Genomic DNA, 27,931 nt, shown 5'->3' on the forward strand with positions numbered 1-27,931 from the left:
ACAGTTATAATTAACCTAGCCACCAGGCTGCCTTGGGGCTCGATTAAAACACACTGTACCCCTCTGGATCGACAAAGTGTGAATATGGTTTAAAAAAAAACAGGGGCAGCTACTCCTAAACAGAGACAGTTGGTGTGTGGGCAAACCCTCATCAGCATTTTCCATGCCAGCAAAGCTGCATATGCTTAGAAACTAGCACGTTTCTGTTGGCCTTATAGCAGCAGTGTAGGAGAGCTCACAAAACTGAATCCCTAACAGGCAACACCACTGCCAAACACCGCTGTCCCCACTCCCAGGGAACGCGTGGAACGCTGGCTCCTGTCAGGGGAGTCACACCCTGCACAACCCGAGAGGAACCCGGGCAGCAGACACTGGCATGAGAAACGCACACAGAGGCCCAGCAAGGGGCCACTGCCCTGTGCATGTCAGACCTCTGAGGAAGAGTTCCTTCTAGTAAGAGAAGGGTTCCCGATAGTGAAACTCCTTCCCCGTCCTGACAAATTATTCACAAAACAGTACTTTTTTCTATCTGATTATAGTAAATTTTCCAATACAATGAATGCTTTGTTTGGCTGAACCATTTAATAGTCACTCGCACTGTCTAATGAAACCACTAATTACAGAATCTCTGCATTGCAGGCAATAAAAAGGGGTTGCTAACCTCTTTACAGTGCTGCAGTTCTACCACCAAGGAGCAATTACTCTTCAATGCCCTCCCTCTTTTTCACCGATTCTCGCCTCAAACATCCCAATCAAACCTACTGAAGAAAACAAAAATCTACTCAAACATACAGCAAGCATATAGCGTGCGTGTGTGTGTGTGTGCCCGCGCACGCACACACACACACACACTATCTGGGCACTTGGAGAAGAAAAACAGGGGTGCTGACAAGGGCCCTGGAGGATCCCTGGATTCGATTATCCCTTTGAACTGGCTAATTTTGGAAGGGCTTCAGCTTGCTGCATACTGCAAATGTAATTTTTAGGAACATGGCCACTGAAACTGAACTCCACCCCAACAAAAATATTTGATACTTAACAGAGTCAGCTGTGCCAGAACACACTACATATATTGTTATTAACAGGTAGCTATCTGCTATCCACGGCTCTCTCCAGCTGCTGTCACGAGACAAAATACAAGGCAGCACCGACAGCCTCGTAAGACACGCGTGTCTCAGGACTGCCGCCCCAGGGCACCTTCAAGTCACCAGGCCCCTCCCAAAGGAGTTGGTTCTCCCTGTGCCCCAAGCCACAAGGACATCACTCCTGTCCCCGAGAAACAGGAGGGAGTCACTTCACCCATCCCAACCAAGAGAACTTTCCAATCAGCAATGAGGTCTATGGCTGCAGAGACAATTTTTAATCACACGAACACAAGTTAAAAGACCAAAAAAAAGGCAGAAATCTATTACTCTAATCTTTAAAGCATAAAGGGAAAAATAGAAATAGTTCATGAAGCATTTTATTGTGGCTCATTAAATAATTAATCAAGAGCTACACAAGAGACAACAGATTTAGAGTAACTGTTGCCACATCCAAAATATTTTCCCCGGATTTGCAGGGTATAGACTTGGAACGTGATGACTTATCTAATGTCCTAAATAATGTATTCCACAAGATTATCTTAATAACTCAGAAAAGCACTCAAACCAAGCCTTTGGGAAATCTTTTTTCTCCTCTCTAAAAATTCGTAGGATGGAATAAAAGGTTTAAGGACATATAAGTAAATAATGTGCCTACCTGCAGTCAGGCTATGTGAAGGTGTCTGTTAGAATCTGAAATGCATACACTCAGGTAAGGGTCTCTCAAGGATCCTGAATACTTTACAGTTAAGGTCTATACAATTATTCCATGGCTCAAAACATATTTGTAAGGCTCATTTTAGGAGAATTTTTAGAAATCATTTATGAGTCACACAAAATTGGTTTACTGCCATGCATTCTATATATATATAGATAGATATACACACATGTATATATACACATTCTACATATATACATATGTGCATATGCATTATACACGTATACATATATGCATTCTACATATGCACGTGTGTGTATACATTCGTGCTACATATATACATGTACACATAAAGCAGTCTACATATATACATGTGCTCAGTAATCCCAGTCCTCCTTTATATCTACAGAAGAGCTTCAGAGTGACGAGTCCAAAAATAATTTCGATCTGGTTGAGCGTGCTTTTCATAAGGATGTAGGTGTTCTGGAACTTCTATACGTCTGCGTTCATTAAAATAGCACAGCCACATGACTACGAGGGAGTCAGGTTTCCTCGGGAAAATCTGACCAGTTTTCCTGCCTCTCCCTACAAAATTCAACCTGCGTTCTACTCCAAGCTGCGTACAGGAAACCCTAGCATCTCTCATGCTTCTCGAGAATAAGGTACGCGTGTCAGTGTTTGAATTTATACAGAGTGCCAAGTGAGGGCCTTGGGAGAGAAAATGACAGACCACTCAATCAAAGTTCCAAAGGAACTTCAATATTGATCTACCCAGTAAATTCCAACCCAGCCTTATTATACAACACCAGGCCTAACCAAACATGGTGGAACAGAGGCTACTACAAAAAAAAGGTGATTGTTACGGAGTTGGGCTCTGAGAATCTGCACATTCTTGGGCTTCCTGGCGATCAGGATTGCAGCCTGAATTAAGAGACACCACTATGGAAGACAGTTTGGAGATACCTCAGAGACCTGAATCTAGACCTACATACGACCCAGCCTTCCCACTCCTCGGAATCTACCCTAGGGAAATGAAATCATATGAAAAAGTTATCTGCACCCCCATGTTTCTTGCAGCTCAATTCACAATAGCTAAGACATGGAATCAACCTAAATGCCCATCATGGAAGACTGGGTAAAGAAATTACGGGACATGTACTCTATGGAATACTACACAGCGGTAAAAAAAAAATGAAATCTGGTCATTTGCAACAAAATGGAGGAATGTGGAAAGCATCATGCTGAGTGAAATAAGCCAGTCCCAAAGGGACAAATATCATGTGTTCTCCCTGATCAGTGACAACTAACTGAGCACCTAAAAGGAAACCTGTTGAAGTGAAATGGACACTATGAGAAACAGTGAGTTGATCAGCCCTTGTCCTGACTGTGGAGGAACAGATTACTACTTTATTCTTTTTAGTATTTCCTTTTTCTACTCAATTGGTTGAACTCTTTACTTAACAGAGAATTAGTCTCATGTGTTTAAATCCAATTGAAAATTGGTCCCTGTTAAAAATAATATTGGGAATGAGAGGGAGGAGATATACAGTTCAGCACGTGCTCCCTCGGACTTACCCTTAAGAGTAAAGCTAAAAACTTAACATGAGACTCCAAATCCCATTGTTAAAGTGATCAGCTTAAGTTCATAACTGATCAGAAAGATAGGATTAAGTGTCAAAGGGATCATATAAATAAGACCTAGTGTCTGCTAATAATAATTGATAGAATTAAAAAGGAGAGAACAATCCAACATGAGAAGCAGTTCACACAGCAGACTCATAGAATGGCAGATGTCCTAAACGGCACTCTGGCCTCAGAATCAGCCCTTAAAGCATTCAGATCTGGCTAAAAAGCCCATGAGAGTATTTTAGGCATGGAAAGCCAAGACTCTGTGGCAAAAAAAATGACCCACATGAAAGATATGAATGAGATTCCAGTGGAAAGAACGGGCCATCAAAGAAGGAGATACCTTTCTCTGAAGGGAGGAGAGAACTTCCACTTTGATTATAGCCTTGTCTAAGTAATATCAGAGTTTGTGAACTCAAGAGGCTTCCATATCCTTGGCAGCTCATGACAAGAGCCTCAGGTGATTACTGACGCCATAAATAAAGTGTCAATTGTTACATCAACAACAGGAGTCACTGTCCACTTACTCCCCATGTAAGACCTCTGTCCGTAATGTGTTGTACTATGAGAATTAACAGTGAAACTTGTCTTCAACCAGTACTTTGTACTTTGTATGTCTGTGTGGGTGGAAACTGTTAAAATCTTAGTATACAGTTGATCTTCTGTATATAAAGATAATTAAAAATGAATCTTAATGAATAATGGGATGGGAGAGGGAGTAGGAGGTGGGATGGTTTGGGGGTGGGATGGCGGGTATGGGGGGAAGAACTGCTATAATCCAAAAGTTGTACTTACAAAATCTATATTTATTAAATAAAAGCTTTCTTTCAAAAAAAAAAAAAAGAGACACCACGCTGACTCAACCTCACAAAGTGCCCTTTCAATTAAATGGTACGGAAACTGTGATTAAGGACAATAATATATTAACACAGTTGATATGTAACTATGATTTATTACAGATCTACAATAGTGAAAACCAGGCTCCAGAGAAATTAAGAGATTAGAACATGACTGAATGTCGGAGTTCTGTTCTGATCTGCATCCCTCTATGAGGGGCCTTTGCCTATGGTATTTTCCCCCCACAGGCAGAGTTAGACAGTGAGAGAGAGAGAGACAGAAAGGTCTTCCTTCCATTGGTTCACCCCCAAAATGGCCGCTAGGGCTGGCGCGCTGCACCAATCCAAAGCCAGGAGCCAGGTGCTTCCTCCTGGTCTCCCATGTGGGTGCAGGGCCCAAGGACCTGGGCCATCCTCCACTGCCTTCCCAGGACACAGCAGAAAGCTAGACTGGAAGAGGAGCAACCAGGACAGAACCAGCGCCCCAACTGGGACTAGAACCCGGGGTGCCGGCACCACAGATGAAGGATTAGGCTAGTGAGCCGCAGCGCTGGCCCGCCTATGGTATTTAACAATAATGTGCTAGTTATCTTAAAGTCCATGTAGCAAGTTGACAATGCAATTGAAGATTAATTAATGTGCAAACCCTTAATCAGAGGCAGACAAGTAAGAAAGTGAGAAAGGTAACTATAAAAGTGTTAAAGAAATGTGTAGCCACAAAACACTCATTCCAATAGCTAAATGTCACATTAGACATATACTCCTATACATTAAAGCTTAGTCTATATCTGTAATAAGTTCTCCTGCAAAGGGCCAGGCAATGAGCCTTACTGATCATCTACAACTGAAAACAGAGGATCTACTCAGATTCTTTCCTGAGATGAAGAGCCATGACAGGAAAGAAGGCAAGAAGTGTTGTAATTAATAGAAAAGGAACTGTGTCAAGGGAGGAAAAATATTCCAATAGAGACTGGGATTGCCAAAGGAAAACTTCACAGCCGTCCCTAGACAGAGTCTGCCATCATCATGGACAACGATGATTGATAAACAGTCTAACGGGCTCTAGCAAAATTAGAAGAGGTGTTTTTCTTGAGAGTGTTAAATAGACTTTTTGTTTCTTTGGATTTTTGGGGGGGAGGGGTAGTTTTTAAAAAAAGAGATGGTCAATACTGGGCCAAAGACAGAAATTGTAAAAGAAACCTGGAAGCAAGCATTTAGCACAGCAGTTAAGTCATTGCTTGGGACACCCACATTCCATATTGGACTGCCTAGTTCAAGTCCCAGCAGCCCAACTTCTGGTTCAGCTTCTTACTAACGCACATCCTGCAAGGCAGCGTGTGATGGTTCAAATGGTTGGGTCCCTGCCACCTGCGTGAGAAACCTGGATTGAGCTCCCGGCTCTGGCATGGCACAGCTTTACTGCAAGCATTTAGGGAGTGAACAGCAGTTGGAAGAGCTCACGCTCACGCGCTCTCTCTCTCTCTCTCTCTCTCTTTCTCTCTCACTCTCTCTCTCTCTCACCCCTTTCTTCCCTCTCTCTCCCTCCCTCCCTCTCATTCACTCACTCTGACTCTTGTTCTCACTCTGCCTTTCAAATAAATAAAAGAAAATAAATGAATATCTTTAAAAAGAGAAAATTTCATCTGAAAGGCAAAGTAAAGGAGATTACAACTGAAAACTTTCAGATGTGTGCTTGCCCATAAGGCACTGCTGGCAACAGAAATCATCCTCTCAACTATCTCACATGAGGACCTCCACATGAATGATCTTGTCCAGCCTGTTCTAGTTTCTTGTGAGTTTTGAAGATAACAATAATACTGTACGTTTATTATACGCCAGGGGCTGTTCAAACATTAACTAAATCAACCATCACAGTAAAACTATAAGGTGGATCACAAATATTATCTCCATTTTACGGATAAGGAAACTGAGAAGTAGATGGGTTAAGTAACATGCTCAGGGTCAAACCTATATAAACAGTAAAGCCAGGATTTAGAGGTATTATAACTGCATTCTTAACTACTCATACTCTGCAGAAGACACCTAAAACAGTAGCCAAGACAAATCACTTCATACATACATGTTTTAAAATTGGGTTGATGCAAAAAAATTTTGAACCTTGTAAGCCTTCGGTTTAAAATGTTAAGCCCTTTAAGAGAGTAATTCTGTATTTAACCTAGTGTGAGTGATTAGGGTTAGAAGAACATTCTCCTATTGATATTAGGGAAATTTTTCAACACTAAAAGCTTCAAGTAGCACAGATTCTGACTTTAAATGAGCAAGTTTAGGAGGTAATAAACTGGAGAGATACCTTTTGACTGGGGAAAAAAGTCACAGGGATTCTCAGTGTTGGAAGGGTACTTGCAACATGGTGCTCTTTTGATAATCAGAATCGGAAATCATGGACAGAAAGCTTGACAAGCTCAGGTAAAAGAAATAGATAGTTTGCTAAGAAGAAAAATACTGAATGGATAAGTTCTGTATAAAGAAATACTATACATTCCAAGGGTGATAAGGTTTAGAGGAGATGACCAGTAAAATAGCTTTCAGTACCATGGACAGAGCCTATATATAGTACTCTTGCTAGAGATGAGTTGGTCCTCTTCAATTTTGATATAATAACCAAGATTGAGTTAAGTGACCCTTAACAATATTTTTAAAATTTAGAGTAAAAGTTTTGAACTTATCATTTATTTCTTTAAATCTTATTCCAGATGGATGTAGAATTGAATGAAACCCCACTCTAATGCTGGTATTGGAAGAAGACTCTAGCATCCTTGTGCTAACCCAGTTACAGTTTACATGTTGTCTTAGAGGTAACCTCAACTTAGATTCTCACACTACAGTTGAAAGAGAATGCATTAAATTATTACATACATGGGTAAATGATGACACATTAACTACTAGAACAGATAAACTCTTAAATCTCACGGGCTTAAATAAGACGTTTATTTCTTGCTCACTGAAGTCCAATTGGTCACCAACACAGGGGAGCCCACAGGGGCTCAGGCTTCTCAAGGCTGTCATCTTTGATTCTTCCCTTCCACTGTTACCCAGAGTATTAGCATCCAAACAGAAGATAGAAAAAGAAGGAAGGAAATCTCACAGAAGACTTCCTGAAACAGAACACATCACTTATGCTCACATATCACATGGCCGCACACATCTGCAGAAAATTCTACGGGACATAGTCTGGCTGTGCACCCCTAAGGAAAGGGAAATAGGCTTGGTGAGCAGATAGCCACTCTGTTCAGCGGGCAATCAGTTGACCTACAATATACTTTAAAGCATATTATAGAAAAACATTTATACTGGGATACTACTCTGTCAAACTATTTCCCTCTCAGATCTGGGGAAATTGCAATTATGAGCAGCCAGTGAGTGAGTCTGGCCAAGAAGTTAATCATGTTGTATCCTCCCTTCCAGATGCCATGTCTGAGGCCAACAATGCTAATCGAGGGATATGACTTGAAGATGGGTAAGAATTCAAATCAAGAAAACACACAAACAAATCCTCAATTTAACCCAGCACTGTGAGGTAACATCTTGGAGTGTGATGGCTGAAAGAACCTGTACCAACCACTCACCTTGGTCTGGTTCCACTCTTTACTAGCCAGGCAACAGAGGATAGACAGAAGTAACTGAATTCCCCCTGTATGCCATGCACATTGGTGAGGGGGCTCTGTTCAGGGTTTGACTGATGAAAGGATCTGGTTGAGAGAAGCAGCAGTTACTGGAAAAAATCAAGTAGATGATAGCAGACTAAGTAGGAGAGCGACCTGTCCAACAAGCCTATGTAGGTGATAGTTGTGGAAGAAACAGGCAATAACTTAACAGGGAAAATCCTAGGTCACGAAGCTTCCAGGAGCTTGAAAAACAATAAAGTTGATCATGAGACACCCCAAAGGACATTTTATGGAAATTCAGAAACTACTAACTTACAGCTAGAACCAGGCATTCCTAGAAACAAACCAGAAGGGCAAATAACATAAAAGTTAGGTGCATTATAGCAAGCAGTGAGTGACATTTAGGAATTAGTCTCCCCCTATTTCTGAGTAGGAAGCCAATGTGAAATTATTCACCACCTGCTCTGCTAACTTGAACCTGCTACTCCTTGTCTTTAGACTTAGTTTTTCATGAAATTGTGTATATGTGTGTGTGTGTGTGTGTGTGTGTATTCATTCCCCAGAGAAGAAATCAAAGAGGGGCTGGCACTATGGCACAGCAGGTTAACACCCTGACCTGAAGCACTGGCATCCCATATGGGTGCCGGTTCGAGAGCCAGCTGCTCCACTTCTGATCCAGTTCTCTGCTATGGCCTGGGAAAGCAGTAGAAGATGGCCCAAGTGCTTGGGCCCCTGCACCTGCGTGGGAGACCAGGAAGAAGCTCTTGGCTTCAGATCAGCACAGCTCTGGTCATTGCAGGCAGTTGGCGAATGAACCATCGAATGGAAGACCTCTCTCTCTTTCTCTGCCTCTGCCTCTCTGTAACTCTGCCTTTCAAATAAAATAAATAAATCTTTAAAAAATAAATAAAAGAGGCTAATGATATCCACACCTTCTCCAAAAATCTGCAAAGTGACTGATGTATATCTGGCTCATAATTTTTCAAAGAAGGGTTTGTGACTTCAAGTCCTACATTAATTGAATAAAATATTTATTATTAAGAAGCTACCAGAAATTCTTAGCATTTGTGTTCCAGAGAAACTGACAACATAACAGACAAGACGACTAATTCTGCACTGCCGTGGGTCTCCAGTCATTTCAGAGGCTCAGAAGTGCAGAGTGCAGCATGCTCGGGATGACAAGGCAAGAATGAGACTGTTCAGCCTGAAAATAAAGCAGTTTTCTCTCAAAAAAATGACCCGAACATCACCAGAGCCAAACCGCCCATGATTCTAATCAGAAGGCTTCTAGAAATGAAAAGCTGTGGGAATTATTGGGTAAAGGATCTCTACAAGAGAAGGCAGCCAGTAAGAGGGGTGTGAGGGTGACCTGCCCATCATTTAGAAAAGGAAACCTTTTAAAAATTTTCCTGCATACCATGCTGCAACACAGAACACGTCACGTTCCAACTGATACCCGATGGGAAAATGTCTCAGAAAGTCCAGTCACCAGCCAGCTGCTGCTTAGAACAGCTACGTTCCTCTGAGCAGAGCTCAGAAAGAAGCCTGAAGAGGCCAGCCCGGCAGCACAGGGGTTAAAGCCATGGGTGCCAGTTCAAATCCCAGCTGCTCCACCTCTGACCCAGCTCCCTGCTAATGTGCCTGGGAAAGCCCAAGAAGATAGCCAAAGTCCTTGGACCCCTGCCCACACCTGGGAGACCCCAAAGAAACTCCCAGCTCCTGGCTTCAGCCTGGCTCAGCCCTGGCCATTGCAGCCATGTGGGGAGTGAACCAGCAGATGGAAGATCTCTCTCTGTCTCTCCATGATGATAAGAAGATGCTAAACTGCTATAGAAATTCTGCTAAAAAGCTCAACTTACTCCACAAGCTCGCAGAGTGAACCAAGTGGCTGATAACTTGCGCCACACACGACAATCTCTGCTTTTCTCGCACGGCCTCGCCTATCACCCGTTTCTTCTTTGATCCTGTTCCTTTCCTTGCACCTTCTTCCCCACCTCCCCTCCTGCTTTGAGCCTCTCGTGCAATCACTCCAAACTCTCCCTCTTTTCTCCTGAACCATCAGTTTTATCCCCACCTATAAACCATTCTCATCAACCTCCAAATACACTTTCGTTTCTCTAATTTAAAATGAAAACATCTGTAAGTCTCTCCTGATCTTTCTCGGTCGAGCTACTACGTCTTTTTCATGTTTAAACCAAAATTCCTTTTAAAACTTGCTTACAGGGGCCCGCACCCATATGGATGCCGGTTCTAGTCTCGGCTGCTCCTCTTCCAATCCAGTGCTCTGCTATGGCCTGGGAAAGCAGTGGAGGATGGCCCAAGTCCTCGGGCCCTGCACCCGCATGGGAGACCTGGAAGAAGCTCCTGGCTTCAGATCGGTGCAGCTCTGGCTGTTGCGGCCATCTGGGGAGTGAACCAGCAGATGGAAGACCGACCGACCTCCCTCCCTCCCTCCCTCTCTCTCTCTCTCTCTGCCTCTCCTTCTCTTTCTGTGTCACTCTGACTTTCAAATAAATAAAATAAATCTTTTTAAAAAAACCTTGCTTACATTTATTTTCTCCAATTCATCTCCTCCCATACACTCATTTTTTCTTTTTAAAATGTTATTTGTATGTATCTCATAAATACAACATTAGGAACATAGTAATTCTTCCCACCATACCATCCCTCCCACTCACTTCCCCCCTCCTGTTTAGTCCGAGAAAAAAAAAAAGAAATAGAAAAAGAGAATGGAATAAAAAAAAGCTAAGAAAACTGTTCTTCAGTCTAGACAAGGCTGTTATTTCTTCTCGAAGGTTTCTTCTCGAAGGTGATTTCGCTTTTCCCCCTTCCTCTTTTCCCTTCCTTCCCCCACTTCCTTCCTTTTACAAACTTAATTGTAAAGAAGAACTCAAGGATGATACATCTTTTGTGAGTTCTCAGACATAACTGTAACTTATAAGACATAATAATATCCTCCATTTAATACACTAAAAGAAAGTGATTCTTGAGGACAAGTTTTACTATTAAGTCTCATGACACAACTATTTAGGGTTAGAGGTCCTGCATGGGAAGTTGGTGCACAGTGACTCTTGCTGTTTATCTAACAAATAACACTCTCATATATGATATCAGTGATCACCCGAGGCTCTAGATATGAGCTGCCTTGGTTATGGAAGCCTTTTGGATCCACTAGCTCGACAAGGCCATAATCAAAGTGGAAGCTCTCTCCTTCCTTCAGAGAAAAGTACATCCTTCTTCGGTGGCTACTTCTTTCCACTGGGGTCTCACCCACAGGGGTCTTTTATGTAGTACATTTTTTCCAGAGTGTCCTGGCTTTCCACACATGAATGTTCCCCTTAGGCTTTCCAGCCAGACCAGAATGCCTTAAGGGCTGATTCTGATGTCAGAGTGCTATTGAAAGCAATTGTCATTCTATGAGTCTGCTATTCCCACTCACTCTTTAAAAAAACAGATTTATTCATTTATTTGAAATCAGAGTTACATAGAGAGAGAGAGGAAAGACAGAGAGAGACAGATCTTTCATCCACTGGTTCACTCCTCAAATGGCTGCAATGGCCAGAGCTGGGCTGGTCTGAAGCCAGGAGCCTCCTCCAGGTCTCCCATGTAGGTGCAGGGGTCCAAGGACTTGAGTCATCTCTGCTTCTTTCCCAGGCACACCAGCAGGGAGCTAGATCAGAAGCAAAACAGCCAGGACTCCAACTGCTGCCTATACGGGATGCCAGCACTATAGACAGTGGCTTAACCTGCTACACCACAGTGCTGGCCCCACTCCCATCCACTCTTGAACCCACCTTGTTCAGATTTTTACCCCCAGCACTGACATCAATGATCTCCACATTGTGAAATCCGAAGCTCAAGTTTCAGGTCTCATCACTTAACCCATGGACAGCACTTCACACTGCTGATTGCTTCCTTCTCCCTAACACATATTCTTCACTTCTGGGACAACATCCTTTCCTAACTTTCCTCTCTGTCTCTTTTTGTGATTCCTTCTCATTTGCTGAGCTCTATAAAGCCAGTATGCCTCCAGACTTAATCCTTGGATAACACTTCCCTATTTTCACTTACTCTCCAGATGATCTCATCCAATCTCATGGCTTTAAATACAGTGAAGTGGTGACTCCCCAATTACATCCCCAGAGAGACTTCCCCCTTGAACACAGGACTTTATAGCCCACTAACTCTTGATGTTTCCACTTGAGCATCTAAAAAGCATGTCAAAGATCATGATGTCTAAAACAGAGGTTCCCCAACATAAGCTCCCCCGCAGTCCGGTTCATCAAAGCTAATGCACCTCCACCTCACCGACTTCTCATGCTGAAAACCCACGTGTCAGCTTGGACTCCTCTTTTTCTCACGTGCCCTTGCCTCTGACCATCAGCCAACCCTGATAATACTCTATTCAAAATATGTCCAGAGTCTAATATCTTCTCCCATCACTCTAGTTCTAGCTACGATCTATGCCAGCTGGTCTCCTTGCTTCCACTGTGTCCCACTATAATGTGTTATCGACTAAGAAACTCAAGTGATCCTTTTGAGCCCTCAATGTAATCATGTCACTCCTCAAAACCCTACAATGACTTCCTATCTCATTCCTTCCCATGGCCTCCAAACCCTATGCAAGATGGCTTGTTACTCCTCTGACATAATATCTTACTGTAAGGCCTTCAATTGCTCTAGTCCTTCAGTCTGCTGTCCTTATTCCTCCCACACAGTAGCCGTTCTCCCACATCAGGTCACTGTCCACATTACTCTGCCTGGAATCTTCTTCTTCGGTTAGACCATTTCTAGTTCCTTCCATCCTTCAGGTCTTTACTCAGAAGCCACTTTCTCAGTGACGACTTCCCTGGCCGACTCACAGTTTCAACCCACCAGCTCACATTCCCTACCCCTATTCCATGCTTTCCTGCTGCTTCTTGGCTCTAAACTCTACCTAATGTATTACATATTTTACTTATGTTTTCTCTTGGGTTGTCTATTTGTTGTAGTACTCCACCCAAAGCCCTAGTCCAAATCCTCATGTGTAAGTATTTACCAAACCCTTGTTGAATTAATGAATATATGATTGTGTAGTTTATCCATGCATCATGAAGGAAAAACACAAAGTAGAAACTGCTACCCCATTTGAAAAACTCATCATCTTCTCTCATACCACGTGGCTCTAGGACCTCAGCTGTACCTAAGTACACTCAGCACAGGCAGACCGTGTGTCTTCCCAGTCTTCAAGTCAAGAACCAAGCCAAAAGATCTTTGTGGTTTCTTCTATAAATTCCTAGCACCCTCCAACTCCATCCTTACCACTTTGTTGTCAGGCCCCTTAACCTTTCCTAGTTCCTCACAAATGCTGCAGCCACACCCACTCATACCCCTTAAAAATCAGTGTTGAGATTACAAGAAGATTTTTTTCAATTAATAGGACAACTAAGAACAACCATAATAAAATTTGAGGCCAAGGGAATAAACCCTGCCTTTCTTTTTTTAATCTGGGAATCCTTCCATATACAACAAACTGAATCTGGTTTAAATTCAGCTATTTCAGAAGGCACAAAGATATCCCAGAATGTATGTTTAGCATGCTACAGTCTTTATTACGGATCTTATTCTCTTGAGAGAGTCTATTTCTTTCTTCTAAACAATAAGGATCTCCATACAGGGATAGCATTGCTGTTCTTCCTAAATGCACTTCACCACTGGAGAAGATCTGTCTTCTGTGAAGAAGCCATTATGGTCTCTGATGCGTCTCCCTTTTTAGCAGCCTATTGATCTGCTAGTGCCCAGCCAGCCACCACACCGCTACGGATATGTGTGAGAAAGCTGATACAGGCATGCCACTGGCACAGCAGCACAAACGTGCTTCTTTGAAATGTTAACAACTTTGATGACCACAGAGATGAAGTGCCACCTTCAGTTTGAAATAAACCTCTGAGTTCCTACGGGTTTTAAAAATAGACGTCTAGAACAAGAGACAGTCTCCCCAGGCAGGGGAGGGATACCCACCATTTTATGAGATTCACATTATTGTATAACTCGTCAACACTTTTATAACTAACCTTTATGACTAAAGTCAGCTTTTAAAACACAAGATTAACTGGAATTCCTACCCACTGGTTACTACCGAATGTAAAATCTTCATTTTGATGGTAGCATTTTATACAACTTGGGCAGAAAATGCTGGAAATCATTTCCCACCACAACCCAGCATACACTTAACTAATATAAATCCAAGAGTTCTAGTGGTCACCGAAAATGTTTCCTTAATATGAATCATTTATTCAGCCTAGTCTGGGGAGCCAAGCAATGCAACTTTATCTATATTTATCTGTTGAAAGCAAGAGAATTACACTACTTATCCAAATTAGATGGCAATGCCTTTAGCAGAACCTACCTCTCTGTGAGACCCTGAGCAGTGAACTTTTCACACATCCACAGCTGCACTAGCACTTGATGGTCCGTAAAAGCCAGGATGTATGAGTGGCCCAGGGTGTCTACACACCTCCACCGCCTGCAGGGGATGAGTGCATTCCCTGAACAACCTGTTCACCATCTGCAGCAGGGCAATGCAGAGGAATACGGACCGGCTTCTGACTCGTAAGGCATGGGAGCCACTGACCGGCTTCAAGTGAAGTGATGACATCACAGAGTTTCTGTCGCTCCCCCTCTTCGTGGAGGAACGACACAGGACCCTGCGCTGTTCTTTCGTCTGCTCGGCCCTCCCCAGGTTTGCTACTGGTTCTTCCCGGGTTGGCTACTGTCCCCTCCACCTCCGTGGAAGGGCGGTTCCCCCTGGCCACTTTCCCCACTTCCGCAGGGGAGCGGCACACCACCGGCCGGCTCTCTCGGGGGCTGCACAGGTGTTCCCCTTAGATGTTCCCCTTAGATGTTCCTGGTGCATGCCATCTCTCTCCTCCTTTATAGTCCTCTTCCACCAATCCCAACTCGGCTGCCCACACGCCGAGTACGCTGCTCTCCTCCAATCAGGAGCAAGTCCTACAGTTTATTGGCTGAACTGGAGGCAGCTGTGTAGAAGCTGTTTACTCCTCTCCCAGCGCCATATTGTGGGAGAGCAGATGCATAGAATAAGTCCTAATTCCAGTAACTTAGTCTAGTCCGAGTTGCTCCCCACAAGTTTCCTTGAAGAAAAGTCACTCTGAACAGAAGGCACTGACAAGAGGAGAGACTAGAGAGCAGAGAAGCCAAAGAGTGCCATAAAGAATCCAGGGAGAGGGCCGGCGCTGTGGCATAGTGGGTAAAGCTGCCACTTGCAGGGCCAGCATCCCATATGGGCACTGGTTGGAATCCGGCTGCTCCACTTTTAACCTGGCTCTCTGCTGTGGCCTGGGAAAGCAGCAGAAGATGTCCTAAGTCCTTGGGCCCCTGCACCCACGTGGGAGACCTGGAAGAAGCTCCTGGCTCCTGGCTTTGGATTGGCCCAGCTCCGGCCACTGCAGCCACTTGGGCAGTGAACCAGCAGATGTTCACAGATCTCTCTCTCTCTCTTTCTCTCTCTGCCTCTCCTCTTTGTAATTCTGACTTTCAAATGAGTGAATCTTTTTAAAACATAGCTACTAGGAGTTAAAGTGACTAGTCCACTGCTTGGATGGGAGAAGAGATCCCTGAGGATGGCCCTGGAGTTTCCACGTTTGGGCAAGTAGAGCGGCAGTGATGTCACGCCGCGACGGAGAGGAGAGGGAGGAGGGCTGCGTCTGCAGGCAGAGACGCAGTAGGTTCTTTTGGACCCGTGGGGGATCCCAGTAGCAAGATGTTTGGGTTGGAAGCCTGAGCGAGACTCCCAGCACAGCACTCATGAGCTTAGAAGGAAGTGGCCCCAGCCATGGGTGAGGCTGACCGGGGAGAAGGTGAGGAGTAGGAACAGAACACACACACACACACATACACACACACTGAGAAAGAGGAGCAACAACAGCGAGAGAGGAAAAGTGGAGCTGGGAGCAGACCTGGGAACAGGGCACCGCCGGGCCAGGGAGGGGACCAGCCACCGATGGCGGTGGGCGAGGAACCTGGCGCCAGGGCCTGACCGTGCACGGAAGAAAGGAAATCCGGGCGAGCGGGGACGCCACAACGAACAGGAACCAGGGGCTGAGCAAAACCAGCTTCCGCCTCGCTGGAATGCTCACATTTGGGAAGCAGTGGGCGCAGGGAGGAGGCTGGGGACACAGAGGGCGGCGTTCCCAGAACGGTGGTCACTCTGCAGAGGGTGGCCCGCCCGCCCGCCCACCCGCACCCCTGCAGCAGCAGCTCACCTACCTGCAACCCTCAGGGCCGGCCGTCCAGGGGTGCAACTGGTCACGAACTCCAACTCCACGGCTGCCGAAACACAAGCATGGACCTTCGGCTTCGACGCCCCTGAAGTCCCCCGCACCGCCACGGTCCTGGGTAACATCAGGCCCCGTTTTGCTTTTTACAGCATCATCAAGTGAAAACGGAACCCGTGACAAAATTCTGTCGGGATTTTTCTGGTCTAGCTAGAGTTCACACAAATAGAGCAGGTGGGAACACACTGGCACATCACAGGGGCCGTTGGCTGAAGCCACTCCGTAATATTAAGAATAATCTATAGGCCGGCGCCGCGGCTCACTAGGCTAATCCTCCGCCTAGCGGCGCCGGCACACCGGGTTCTAGTCCCGGTCGGGGCGCCGGATTCTGTCCCGGTTGCCCCTCTTCCAGGCCAGCCCTCTGCTGTGGCCAGGGAGTGCAGTGGAGGATGGCCCAAGTGCTTGGGCCCTGCACCCCATGGGAGACCAGGAAAAGCACCTGGCTCCTGGCTCCTGCCATCGGATCAGCGCGGTGCGCCGGCCGCAGCGCGCCGGCCGCGGCGGCCATTGGAGGGTGAACCAACAGCAAAGGAAGACCTTTCTCTCTGTCTCTCTCTCTCACTGTCCACTCTGCCTGTCAAAAAAAAAAAAAAAAAGAATAATCTATACATACAAATGTATCAATAATAAACTACTTAAGGCTTTACTAACATTCTTAACTCAGTTTCAAAAGTGATATGAAAATGCTAAAGAAAGAAACTACAATTCTGATTTTTTTTTATCGGTTATTAACCTTTTTCTTTACAAGTTTATGCTGAATTCTTCCCTTGGGGTTAAAATGGCTTCTGAGGGGGCCTGCACTGTGGCATCCCACACGGGCACCAGATCGAGTCCCGGCTGCTCCACCTCTGACCCAGCTCCCTGGGAATGGCCTGGGAAGAGATGACCGGAGTGCATGGGCCCCCGCCACTCACATGGGAGTCCTGGATGAAGCTCCCGGCCCAGAGCTGGCCATTGCAACCATCTGGGGAGAGAGGCAGAGGACAGAAGGTTTCTCCTTCTAACTCTTGCAAATAAATAAAGAAATCTCTTTTTAATGCCTTCTGAGAAGTTTGTTGCCAGTCCCTGGTTTGTTCCACGCACTCAGTGGGGGTTCCCAGTGCCCTATCTATGTAAGGTTCAGTGTCTGATAAAGTTAACGGAAGGTGTGGCTTTAGTTTAACTTTCCGGCCTAAGGAATTGCTGATTGTCCTCTGCACACAGTAGGAGATTCAACAAGGGGGCAGTGACCTGCAGGATCAAACGTGGTTTTAGCTATTCTGGAACTTCATATCAATGGCAAGTACTCCGCCTTTCACTCCGCACCCTCCTTTTTCTCACTCAAATTTGTTTTGTCCACTTGGAAATATGTAGACCTACTACGTTCATTGTAAATGTACTGTGACTGTTTCCAAACTGTATGAACACACCATACCTCATTGTTCATTCTCTTATGAAGGGATGCCTAGGTTTTTTTTTCATTTTTGCTTCTTCTTGTGCTATTACATAGAGTGGTGCCTGGGTACCCCTGGGCGTGTTTCGTGTCCTCACACATACACAGCCCACAGGGGTGTGCACGCTGTCAAGCTCACAAGACAGTAGGCAGTTTCTCTGCAGCCCCATGTGGACGCAGCGCCCCAGGAGCGTCCCGCAGACCTGGATGGGGTCCGATTGTCCTCTACCTGGAAGAGACGATCACAGAGCTTCATCCAGGTAAAACAACCTGATTCCATCCGGGTCTGTGAAACACTCCAGGGCCGTGGGGAATCGGAGTTGTGTTGCCCAAACAGCCGTTATTACAAAAGTGAACAGGAATTCAGGACAAATCTGAAAGGGACACGCTCCACGGACAACAGTGTCCCACAGAGCTAGGCTCAGAATACAGAGCAGCAGGGCCTTCTGAAAGCAGGAAATGACACCGATGTATGAAGGTGACCTAATATACAGTAAATTGCCTTTTCTTGGCAAAATACTTGGACACCAAAGGAAAAAAAATCAATGGAAATAATTCAGATGCTGTAGTCTCCCACAAAAGCAGCGAAGATGTCAAACTTCTCCGAACGCCTGCAGCAGCTTGTACTCAGACGGACCATCCCTGCAGACAACCGTCATGCCTCCTCACGAGGGCCTCCAACACCACCCCTCTGCTTGCAGCGATTTCTAAAAAGCGACCTGTTCCAACCTGGAGTCACCTTTTCGCTACCTGACTCTTATTTATACGTACCATCATTATTCAATACTGTGAACAGAGTTTCCCTGAGGTGACATAAACACGTGGGAGCCAAGGCTGTCCCTTTTAGAAGAAGGAAATGTGCCAGGGACAAGGGGTGGGGGTGAAGGCAGGCTGGACAAGTACTAGCCACGCAGAGTTAATCCATCGCGGTGAGTGAGGCTGAGTTGTCACCCTAGTACCCACAGGCATCTCTGCAGGAATCCGCGGCTGGGGGCCGGCATAGTGGCGCAGTGGGTAAAGTCATCGCCTGGGAAGCTGACGTCCCATGTCGGAGCGCCCGTCTGCGTCCCTGCTGCTCTGCTTCTGATCCCGCTCCCTGCTCATGCTCCTGGAAGGCGGTGGAAGATGACCCAAGTACTTGGGGCCCCCGCCATCCATGTGGGAAACCCAGATGGAGCTCCTGGCTCCTGGCTCCAGCCTGGCTCAGTTGCAGCCATGGTGACCATTTGGGGAGTGACCCAGTAGATGACTGATACCGCTCTCTCTGCCTGTCTCTCTGTCGCTCTGATTTTCAAATTTTAAAACAGTGATCATTTAAACAAACAAAGAGAACACACATCTGCTTCTCTGTACAGCCCACCCTGACTGCTGTGAACAGTGTCCACGCGCCCAGAGCCCCAGCTCAGGAATCTCACAGGACCAGCACGCACACTGCTCTTGCTTGCTTTCCTCTCTGAGGACGGGAACCGTGAGCGTCACTCAGGATCCTCCACTCAGGTAGGGTACGACTGGCACTGACAGCTTCAGAGAAATACGGTGAAATGCTCATCATCACTCAATGATTCTTAAGTGACTCAGGGAAGGTACTAGCACTTTTACTTGTTTTATATATTGATGCTCTTTAAAATTTTTATCCTGAAACAGAAAAAAATATAATGCTCAAAAATATTTAGATTTTGAATTTTAAGATGTATTTATTTGAAAGAGTTACAGAGAGGCAGGGGCAGAGGCAGAGAGAGAGAGGTCTTCCATCCACTGGCTCACTCCCCAGATGACTGCAACAGCCGGAGCTGCGCTGATCCGAAGCCAGGAGCCAGGAGCTTCTTCCGGGTCTCCCATGCAGGTGCAGGGGCCCAAGCACTTGGTCCATCTTCTACTGCCTTCCCAGCACCATTAGCAGGGAGCTGGATTGGAAGCAGAGCAGCCAGGACTCGAACCGGCACCCATATGGGATACCATCACCACAGGCAGTGGCTTTACCTGCTTGGAATTTTTTAAACTTGTATTTGTGTATTTGAGAGTAAAAGAGAGAGAGAGACAGAGAGCCCCCATCCACTGGTGCACTCCCCAGTTAGCCCAGGTTGTTTGTTTATTTTATTTGAGAGTAAAAGAGACAGAGAGAGCCCCAGCCTACTGGTTCCCACCCCAGGTATCCACAACAGCCACAGGTGCGCCAGGCTGAAGCCAGGGGCCAGGGACTCACCCTGGTCTTCCACAGATGGCAGGAACCCAGCTCCTTGAGCCATCACCTGCTGCCTCCCGGGATGCACAGCAGCAGGAAGCTGGAACCGGGAGCAGAGCCAGGACTTGAACCCAGGCCCTCTATTCTGGGATGCAGATAGTGCAAGCAGGGTCTTAACCACTAGGCCAAACGCTCCCCTCTCAGAAATATATAAATGTCAGTCTATAATGTCAGGACTCCATCTGTTTCTTTAACTTCCGTACCCCAAGCTTGAGCTAGGACCTGGCACTCAGTGCCCATGAGATGTGTGACTGAACCAAGAACCTTGGCCATCCAATATTGTACATTCTGACCAGAATCGGCTCTTGGCTCCATTAGGCATTTCCTTTTTTTTTTTTCCTTTAAATTGGGATTAAAATATACATAACATAAAATTCACCTCTTTTAATCATTTTTAAGTATCCAGCTCAGCCTCACTGAGTATTTCCATAATGTTGTGCCTCCATTACCACCTTTCTCTATATAGTTTTTAATTCTTCAACCTCAACCTGCAAAATAGCATTTCAAGTCACTAGAAAGAAAAAATGCTCACTTTTATTCCATGATTTATAATGGTAAGAAGCTTGCTGCTTGGTTTCCCACCTCCTCCTGTTGCAAATGAGCATAGAATTTCTCTTTCTTAGTCTCTCTCTTTCTCTCTTTCCCTCCCCAACTTTCCTGTTCCTCTCTCTTCACCCTGCTTCATCCATGTACTTATTACCTACCTTCCAGCACCTAAATTTAACTTTCTCAGAAAGTTAATCCAAACCTATTACTATACAGAAGACGAAAGAAAATTCTCTTAAAGAATGTTGTGAGGTCAGCAGTGTGGCATAGTGAGTAAAGTCACTGCCTGCAATGCCAGCATCCCTCATGGCGCCGGTTCAAGTCCCAGCTGCTCCACTTCCGATCCAGCTCTCTGCTATGGCCTAGGAAAGCAGTGCAGAATGGCCCAAGTCCTTGGGCTCCTGGACCCGCGTGGGAGACCCGGAAGAAGCTCCTGGCTCCTGGCTCCTGGCTTCGGATTGGCGCAGCTGCGGCTGTTGAAGCCATCTGAGGAGTGATCCAGTGGGTGGAAGACCTCTCTCTCTGCCTCTCTGCCTTCCAAATAAATAAATAAATCTTAAAAAAAAAAAAAAAAAAGAATGTTGTGTATTCTCTCAAGGACACCAGAAATCCAAATCAAGATGTTAGGATGGTATTTCCCAATTGTTCACCCACCAAGTCATGCCCTCCCTCCTCTGTGTTTCACTTGGAGTAATAAAGCTACAGAGTATTGGCACCTGAATAAATGTGAATGACTAGCGTCTAACATCTAGATGCCCGTGCCTGTGTGCATGTGTGTGTGCGTGAGAGGTCAGACTAACCCAGAGTGTGTTTAGCATTCTGCCTAAAGGCCTAGGACTACTAGCAGCAGAGAGAGAGAAAATATCTTTAACTGTCCATCCAAAGTGGAATACACAGAATCGGTCCTTTAATTGATCCTCAGTGACCCTACAGGAAAAGAATAAACAAACTGACCTTCTGGAGCAGAAAGGAGACTTTGTTGGCGCAGTTCAAAGGAGCTCACCCTGCATCCCTGACCAACTTTCCCAATCCTGTTGATGCACACATGACCGGCTGCAGGAGAGACTCTCCAATCATATGACAGTGAACTTGGGAAACCATGAGCTCCAGTGGCAGCTCCCTGAGAACAAGAAGCAACTATGCCTCTCTCTTCTCCCCAGTACCTAGCAGGTGCTCAGAACACAGCTCTTCACCACACCCTACATTCACCCACTGAGTCCCAAGGCGCCTTCCCTCTCACTGGTTATTTTGTTATGGTGATGGGAGGGGGTCTGGCTAAGCATGTGTTTCCTTGTTACATATGGACACTCATTCACACATGTGCAAAGGAATGCATACCACATGTAAAAAGACCACACGTGTCTCTGCGTGTTTGTCTGGGCGGGTATGTCTTAGAAAACATTTAAGATTTGTAGTCAATCAACAGTTTTTTCAGTACCTACTAAGTACAGAATTCTATGTATTTAAGAAATAAAATGGTCCCTGCCCTCCACGAAGGTATGCACACTGGCGAGAAGTGCTCAGCCTCTGAGGTCCCTGAGCTAACGGGACCACCTGGACTCCTCTCATCTACAGCGGGGTGGCCTCAGTCTCCCTGTACCATGAAGCTAGAGCTGAGAGAACTCTATCACTTTGGGCTCACTTATCTCCCTCTCCCTGTGCGCTTCCTAAGCAAAGACACTGCACAGCCTCCACGCCTTGCACTGTAGGCTCACTGATCAGCACTAGTGTTACTTGTACCCCATGGGTATCTGTTTAGGGTATGTCCCTCCCAGCTGGAATGTAAGTGTCTCCATTCTACCTAACACCGGGCCCAGTGTGCAGCCCAGACACCTTCATGGTATGAGAATGTCCACGTTTGTAATTCTGCATTTGCCATACTGAGCAAGATATCAAAAATTTTATGACAAAATGCATATAAGCTTCTGACAGTTCAGCCTCAAAGCAAAGTGTATGAGCCACCTTAATGACCCTAATTTAGAGTTGAGATTCTATAATTTCCTCTTTTTTAAAATCTTTTTTGAAGTTTTGGAAATCAATAAACCAGCCTTTTCCACCCCCATCCCTGCCCCAACAAATTCCTAAACCTGCAGGCAGAATTCGAATCCCAATACCTTCACTTCCTAACCATACACTTGGCAAATTATTTGATCTTCTTTGCTTCAGTTCCCTCAAGTGTAGAACAGGAAGTAAATAATATCAATATATATCCACTTCATTGAATTATCTTGAACAATAAACCAGCAAGTAAACATGAACTTTTAGGGACCAGCGTTGCAGCACAGCAAGTTAAGCCACTGCCTGCGACGCCAGCATCCCATAGCCGGAGCCAGTTGGAGGCCTGGTGGCTCTGCTTCCAATCCAGCTCCCTGCTAATGTGGCTGGGAAAGCAATGGAAGACTGGGCCCCCGCCACCCCTGTGGGAGACCCAGGAGTTCAGGCTTCTGGCTTCAGCCTGGCCCCACCCTGGCTGCTGCAATCATTGAGGGAGTGAACCGGTGAATGGAAGATATCTTTCTCTCTGTCCCTCTTTTTCTGTCACTCTGTCTTTAAAAATAAATAAATAAAAATAAATCTTAAAAATATATAGAAGAGCACTTGGCATCAAGTGTGGCTATTATTCATAATACCTTTCCCATCCAGCCAACCTTAGCAAGTTATTGATAATGGACACAAGAAGAAGAGAAGAGAGGAGAAGGAAGAAGCATGTGGGAATTCTATCACCAATGAGGGAGAAGTAAAATACAGGTTTAACACAAATGATCATGACCTAAAACCTTCTGCCCAAAACATCCAAGTGGCAAAGTTCCTTTCTATGCAGAATGACCCAATGTGAGCCCAGGTTACCACGTAGTTATCCTCATCTGGAAAACGGACATGCTCATACTATACAGAAGTGCAAGTTCTCTGTCACGCTCTCCACAGAACTTTCTCTGATGATGGGAATGCTTCTCACGCTGTCCAGGACGAAAGCCCAGAGGCACACCTGGCTACTGAGCATCTGTGATGTGGCCAGTGGGCTATGGAAGTGAATTTTTCATTTTGATCGTTTTACGTTTAAACAGCCACACACGACTAATGGCTGCCCAACGGGACAGCCCTGCACCAAGGGGATCTGATGTGCCACCTGCTTGATTTGGTTCTTGCCTGCTGCCCAGCTCCTCGCCCCAGAAATCAACCCCCATGAGGCCATCCTGCAGTCGCACACCCCCATGGCTCTGCTTACACTGGCCCCTCTGAAATGCCCTTCCTCCCCATCCTTCCCCAGTCCCCACCAAAATCCTGTTCAGACTTCCTCAGGACCACCGGCCCTAACCCGCCTGCTGACATGCTCTACTGGTGAGGCCAAGGCCACTTGGGCTGGGCTCTGGCACGCTACCTGTCCTGTGCTTCTCTGACCATGTCTCTGTTGTGGCTGCCATCATCCCCTAGTTATAATGTGTTCTCTGCCACACAGACTGTGAGAATTTTGCGACCAAGTCTTCATCCTAGCAATGCGTTTCCATCACATAATATACGTAAATATTTGCTGATTGCATTACTGATTTTTAAATGCAGCTGTTTTATTAAATAATTTGTGGAGCACTGATGGGCGCTCTAGGAAACAGTGCAGGTCAAGGCAAATTTTCACATCAGAAATGCTTCTCCAAGTATCGGCTGAGGCCTGCTTATTCCAACCATATCAACATAACACTGCAGTCCAAACCAAATCCTACTACAGTTGCTCCTCGTGAGTGAGCTGTGGGTCTCGTAGGTTCCAGAAACTTGATGTGCACTGGTTCATTCTTTTCATCGCAATGTGCTACCACCTTTACTTTGAATTCCCACAGAAGCGTCCCTACAGTTAGAATAAGTTTCTTGAGAAATACATTTCTGTGAACCCAATTTGTACAGATATTTCCCAAGTTCCAAACATCCGATTAGGATGCAAGTATCTTACAAATGATAGTCTTTCCTGCCTACCAGGGGCTTACCACTCAACAACACAAACAAAGAAATACCCAGTGAGCAGAAACACACTGTGGGCACCGCCATGGCAGGAGGCCCTGAAGAAAACACATCCCAGGAAGAACATCAGTCCAAAGGGCTTCATCTTCAGAGCAAAGATGGATTTAACTTTTCTTACTAATTGTGCAATTTCGCTTTATTTAAAAATGCACAAACAGCACTTTTTAATGTAATAAACATCGATTTAATCAATGAATGCATTCTTTACGGCTGTATGATCACTTCGATAAATCTCTAATTTCCCTATAATATTCATAGATTTTAAAGTCTTTTTTCCCTGGTTCCCGCTCCCCTTGAACAACATATCGCTCAGATAAAGATGTTTCAAAAAAGACAAAGGCCCAAGATACCTGTGAGGGCTTCTAAGGAGTGATGTGACACAGTATCTACCCAAAGATGTCCTAAATTGAAATGAAAAGCTATCAATTTATCTCTTCAACTTCCTTATAAGAAAAAAAGGCCCATCTAGGAAGAATGCTGATTAAGTCTAGAAATTAGGTTCTATGTGTTATTGGAACTATCTACAATTTCTACTAAGAGAGGCACTATTTTCAGAATGCATCTACTGCTACTTAGAAAACAAAGAGCTGGTTTGCAAATATCATGTTTTTAGCTTAAAAATAAAACCTTAAGGCTGTCAAGATTTGTGCGGCTGGCATGCCATCTATCTCAGTAATACCCAACGAGGAAGTCAAATGGACAGGAGCGGCCGTGGTCCGCGGGTGTGCGCCGTAACAGTGATTGCTGTATTTTGGGTGATGGGGTACAGCATTTCAATTAGCTCAAATGAAATACAATGTCCTGCCAGCTCCAGGTAGCAGCGTATTCAATCCCCTGCTGTGCTGCGTCCATTTCCATCGCTGCAATTAAACATCAGTCGATACAAAGTCACAGCGCGGTACCTTCCTCCCCTGCCACTGTTTCCAGCATCACCGGAAGAGCGAGTCACCATGGTAACCAATCCCTCCGCGCACACACAAGTCAACCTCTCCAGCCCGACTGCCAGGCAGGGCGCACGGAATCCAAGCCCCATCGGCGCCAGCAGCAGCCAGGGGGCCCAGCCCCTTTCCCCGAGTGGGGTTGGCCAGTTCCAGACAGAAGGGCCCCTGGTCTTGTTCTAGCAGGCATCCAGAGAGGGGAATTGGGGAAGGTCCTCCAGGGAGCCCCGCGGTGCGTGCCAGTCACTGCTAACAAGGACTGTCCCCCCACATTTCACTGTTAGCATGGGCTATCCCCCCACTAAAATGATGGATAAAATAACGCCGTATGGATCTGAGATTCGGGAAACTCATAAAGCCACCCATTGTCAAAGACTATCTCACTTCAAAAAAAAATTTTTAATAACTATTTTACTTCCTCTTGTTTTCCAACTTCTCCATTCAAATGGAGTTGCTGTCTTCTGGAATCCCCTGGTATCCTATACATCTTTACAAAGTTGAAGCCCTCCAAGTGGGTCACCTTGCTCTGATCACAATCTAACCGAGAGACAGACAGAATGTTTGTAGCATGAACACACCCATAGCTCCATCACCTAAAAATCCCTAGTCATGCCAAAGAAGCCACAACACAATACTAAGATGGATTCTCTCTCTGGCCCTACCTCACCTAAATCTGAACTGGCCACCTAGGCCATGTCCACTGCTTGTCATTCTTAATTAACATTTTTTCAAATCATTTTTCTGCTCAGTTTTAAGCCATTGCAAATTGAGGAATAGCACCAGTTGGCACAAACACTATTCCAAAAACAGCATTATCAGAGACACAAACAGCTGCCTCAAAGCACTTTGCAAGTAGCAGCACCATTGTCCCCTTGGTATCATTCAATAGTTGAAGAGACAGAAACACAGGTGGAGGGGAAACCGAGTGGTAAAATCCGCACCTCCCCGCACGCACACAGCAAGGATCACACACCCCCGTCTTTGGAGCAGTGTTCACACACATGCACCCGATGTTTCAGCGGAACCGTGGGCCAATTGCTTCCTAAGGTAAAGTCGCATATCTAATTGCTTCAAAATAGCATTTTTTTTCAACGTAGGTGATCATATTAAATGTCAAATATTTATAATCAGCAAATGGACCTTGCTTCCTGTTGCAGTTTACGTCGTCTGTGTTTTTAAATATAAACCTGAAAATCGCATTTTTTTTCCTCTGAAATACCCATTTAGGAGTTCCCCCAGAAAGTAATTTTTTGTGCTTAGTAGCTCCTACTGCCAGTGCACACAGGTCACTTTGGTCCACCACTTTCTCAAAGCGGAAATAAACTGCGCTATGCTGCTGCCGCCCGCCAGGCTCGGGGCTGCTGCAGGCAGGGGCTGCGAGGTGTGGACGCTGCTGATGCCTGGTGTACTACGGCACTCGGCCAGCGGCGCCGCTGGGAACAAGGCCTCCCCTTGGGCGCTGTGTCCCCCAGCGTCCCTGACCCGGGGAGTTCAGCATCGGAAACCAAGCCTGGGAGCCTGGCTGCCTCTGACACCGCCCTAGAGAGCACGTTCCGATTCCCCGGCCCTCGGAGAGCTGATGAGCACTATCCTGGGGGAGGGGAGGGTGGGGGTCCCGGAGCATGGGATTCCGCGCGGGTCCACACAGACCAGCGCGAGCCAGATTAGGCAGCCAGTTAAGCCTCCAGCACGCTCCCCGGCCAGCGGCTGGGCGGAGAGCTCCGGCCACTCGGAGGCCGGGCCGGCGGGGCCTCGCGCCGCGCCTCGCGCTTACCTTTCCGGATGAGCGCGGCGATCTCGGGGTCGAAGCCCGGCCGGTGGCACTTCCTCCAGAGGCCCATGTTGGTGGAGTTGTACTGCCGGCTGCACTCGTCCGCGGGGCTCATGGCGAAGAGCTGCCGGCGGTTCCGGGCCCGCAGGAGCTTGCCCTCCCAGCGGTCCAGCCGCGAGCGGCTCGCGCGGAGCGGCAAGTTGTTGTTGTTGTTGTAGATGAAGCCAGGGTCGACCCGGCGGGTGTTGAAGGCCTTGCACCTGTCCCTGTGCTTCCTGGCGTCCGTCTCGTACCAGTGGTCGGAGCAGATGGCCACGGCCAGCATGCCGAGGGCGCAGAGCGCTAGCGAGAGGCCCGTGTAGAGCAGCAACCTTCCGGCAGCCATGCCTCCGCTCGGCCGCTACACCATGGGCATGCTCCGCCGCAGCTCGCCTTCCCTCGGCGCGCCCGAACAAAGCGGCGGGCGGGCGGCCGAGCTGGGGGGTGGGGACGGCGGGGGCACTCGCGCCGCGGCGCCCCCTCGGCCCCCGCCTACCCGTGCGGGGATGCGCGCGGGCGGCCTACGAAGTTCTGACCCGCGGAGGCCCCGGCGGGCTCCTGGGCATCCTCCGAGGCAGGTGCAGCCTCCGGCGGGCGGCGGCCAAGGCTACCCAGCCGGCTCCCGCCCCCTCCCCGCCCCGATCCGGGCGCCGCTGCCTGCGGCCGGAAACTAAACACCAGGCGCCCTGGGCTGCGGCGGGGCTTGCGGGGGTTTCTTTGTGCGCGGCGGCGACTGCACCGTCTCTCCTGGCTCGCCGCGCCGCTCGACGGCAGGGCGACCTGAAGCCGCC

At 46.7% G+C, this 27,931-nt stretch overlaps 1 protein-coding gene across 7 annotated transcripts in view; it reads right to left on the bottom strand.

Moving 5' to 3' along the window:
* TMEM178B (transmembrane protein 178B) overlaps positions 1 to 27,487 on the bottom strand; it is a 389,247-nt gene extending 361,760 nt beyond the window's left edge. For all 7 annotated transcript variants that reach the window (XM_089328672.1, XM_051835127.3, XM_089328675.1 and 4 more), the window contains exon 1: positions 27,105 to 27,487. In XM_089328672.1, coding sequence (XP_089184798.1) covers positions 27,105 to 27,486 — 382 coding nt within the window. In that variant the 5' untranslated portion in view covers position 27,487. The remainder of the gene's footprint in view (positions 1 to 27,104) is intronic.
* Between the last annotated feature and the right edge of the window lie 444 nt (positions 27,488 to 27,931).

Source organism: Oryctolagus cuniculus, chromosome 3, assembly GCF_051225735.1.
Source record: "Oryctolagus cuniculus isolate XC-2025 breed Fujian yellow rabbit chromosome 3, ASM5122573v1, whole genome shotgun sequence".
Taxonomy (NCBI): domain Eukaryota; kingdom Metazoa; phylum Chordata; class Mammalia; order Lagomorpha; family Leporidae; genus Oryctolagus; species Oryctolagus cuniculus.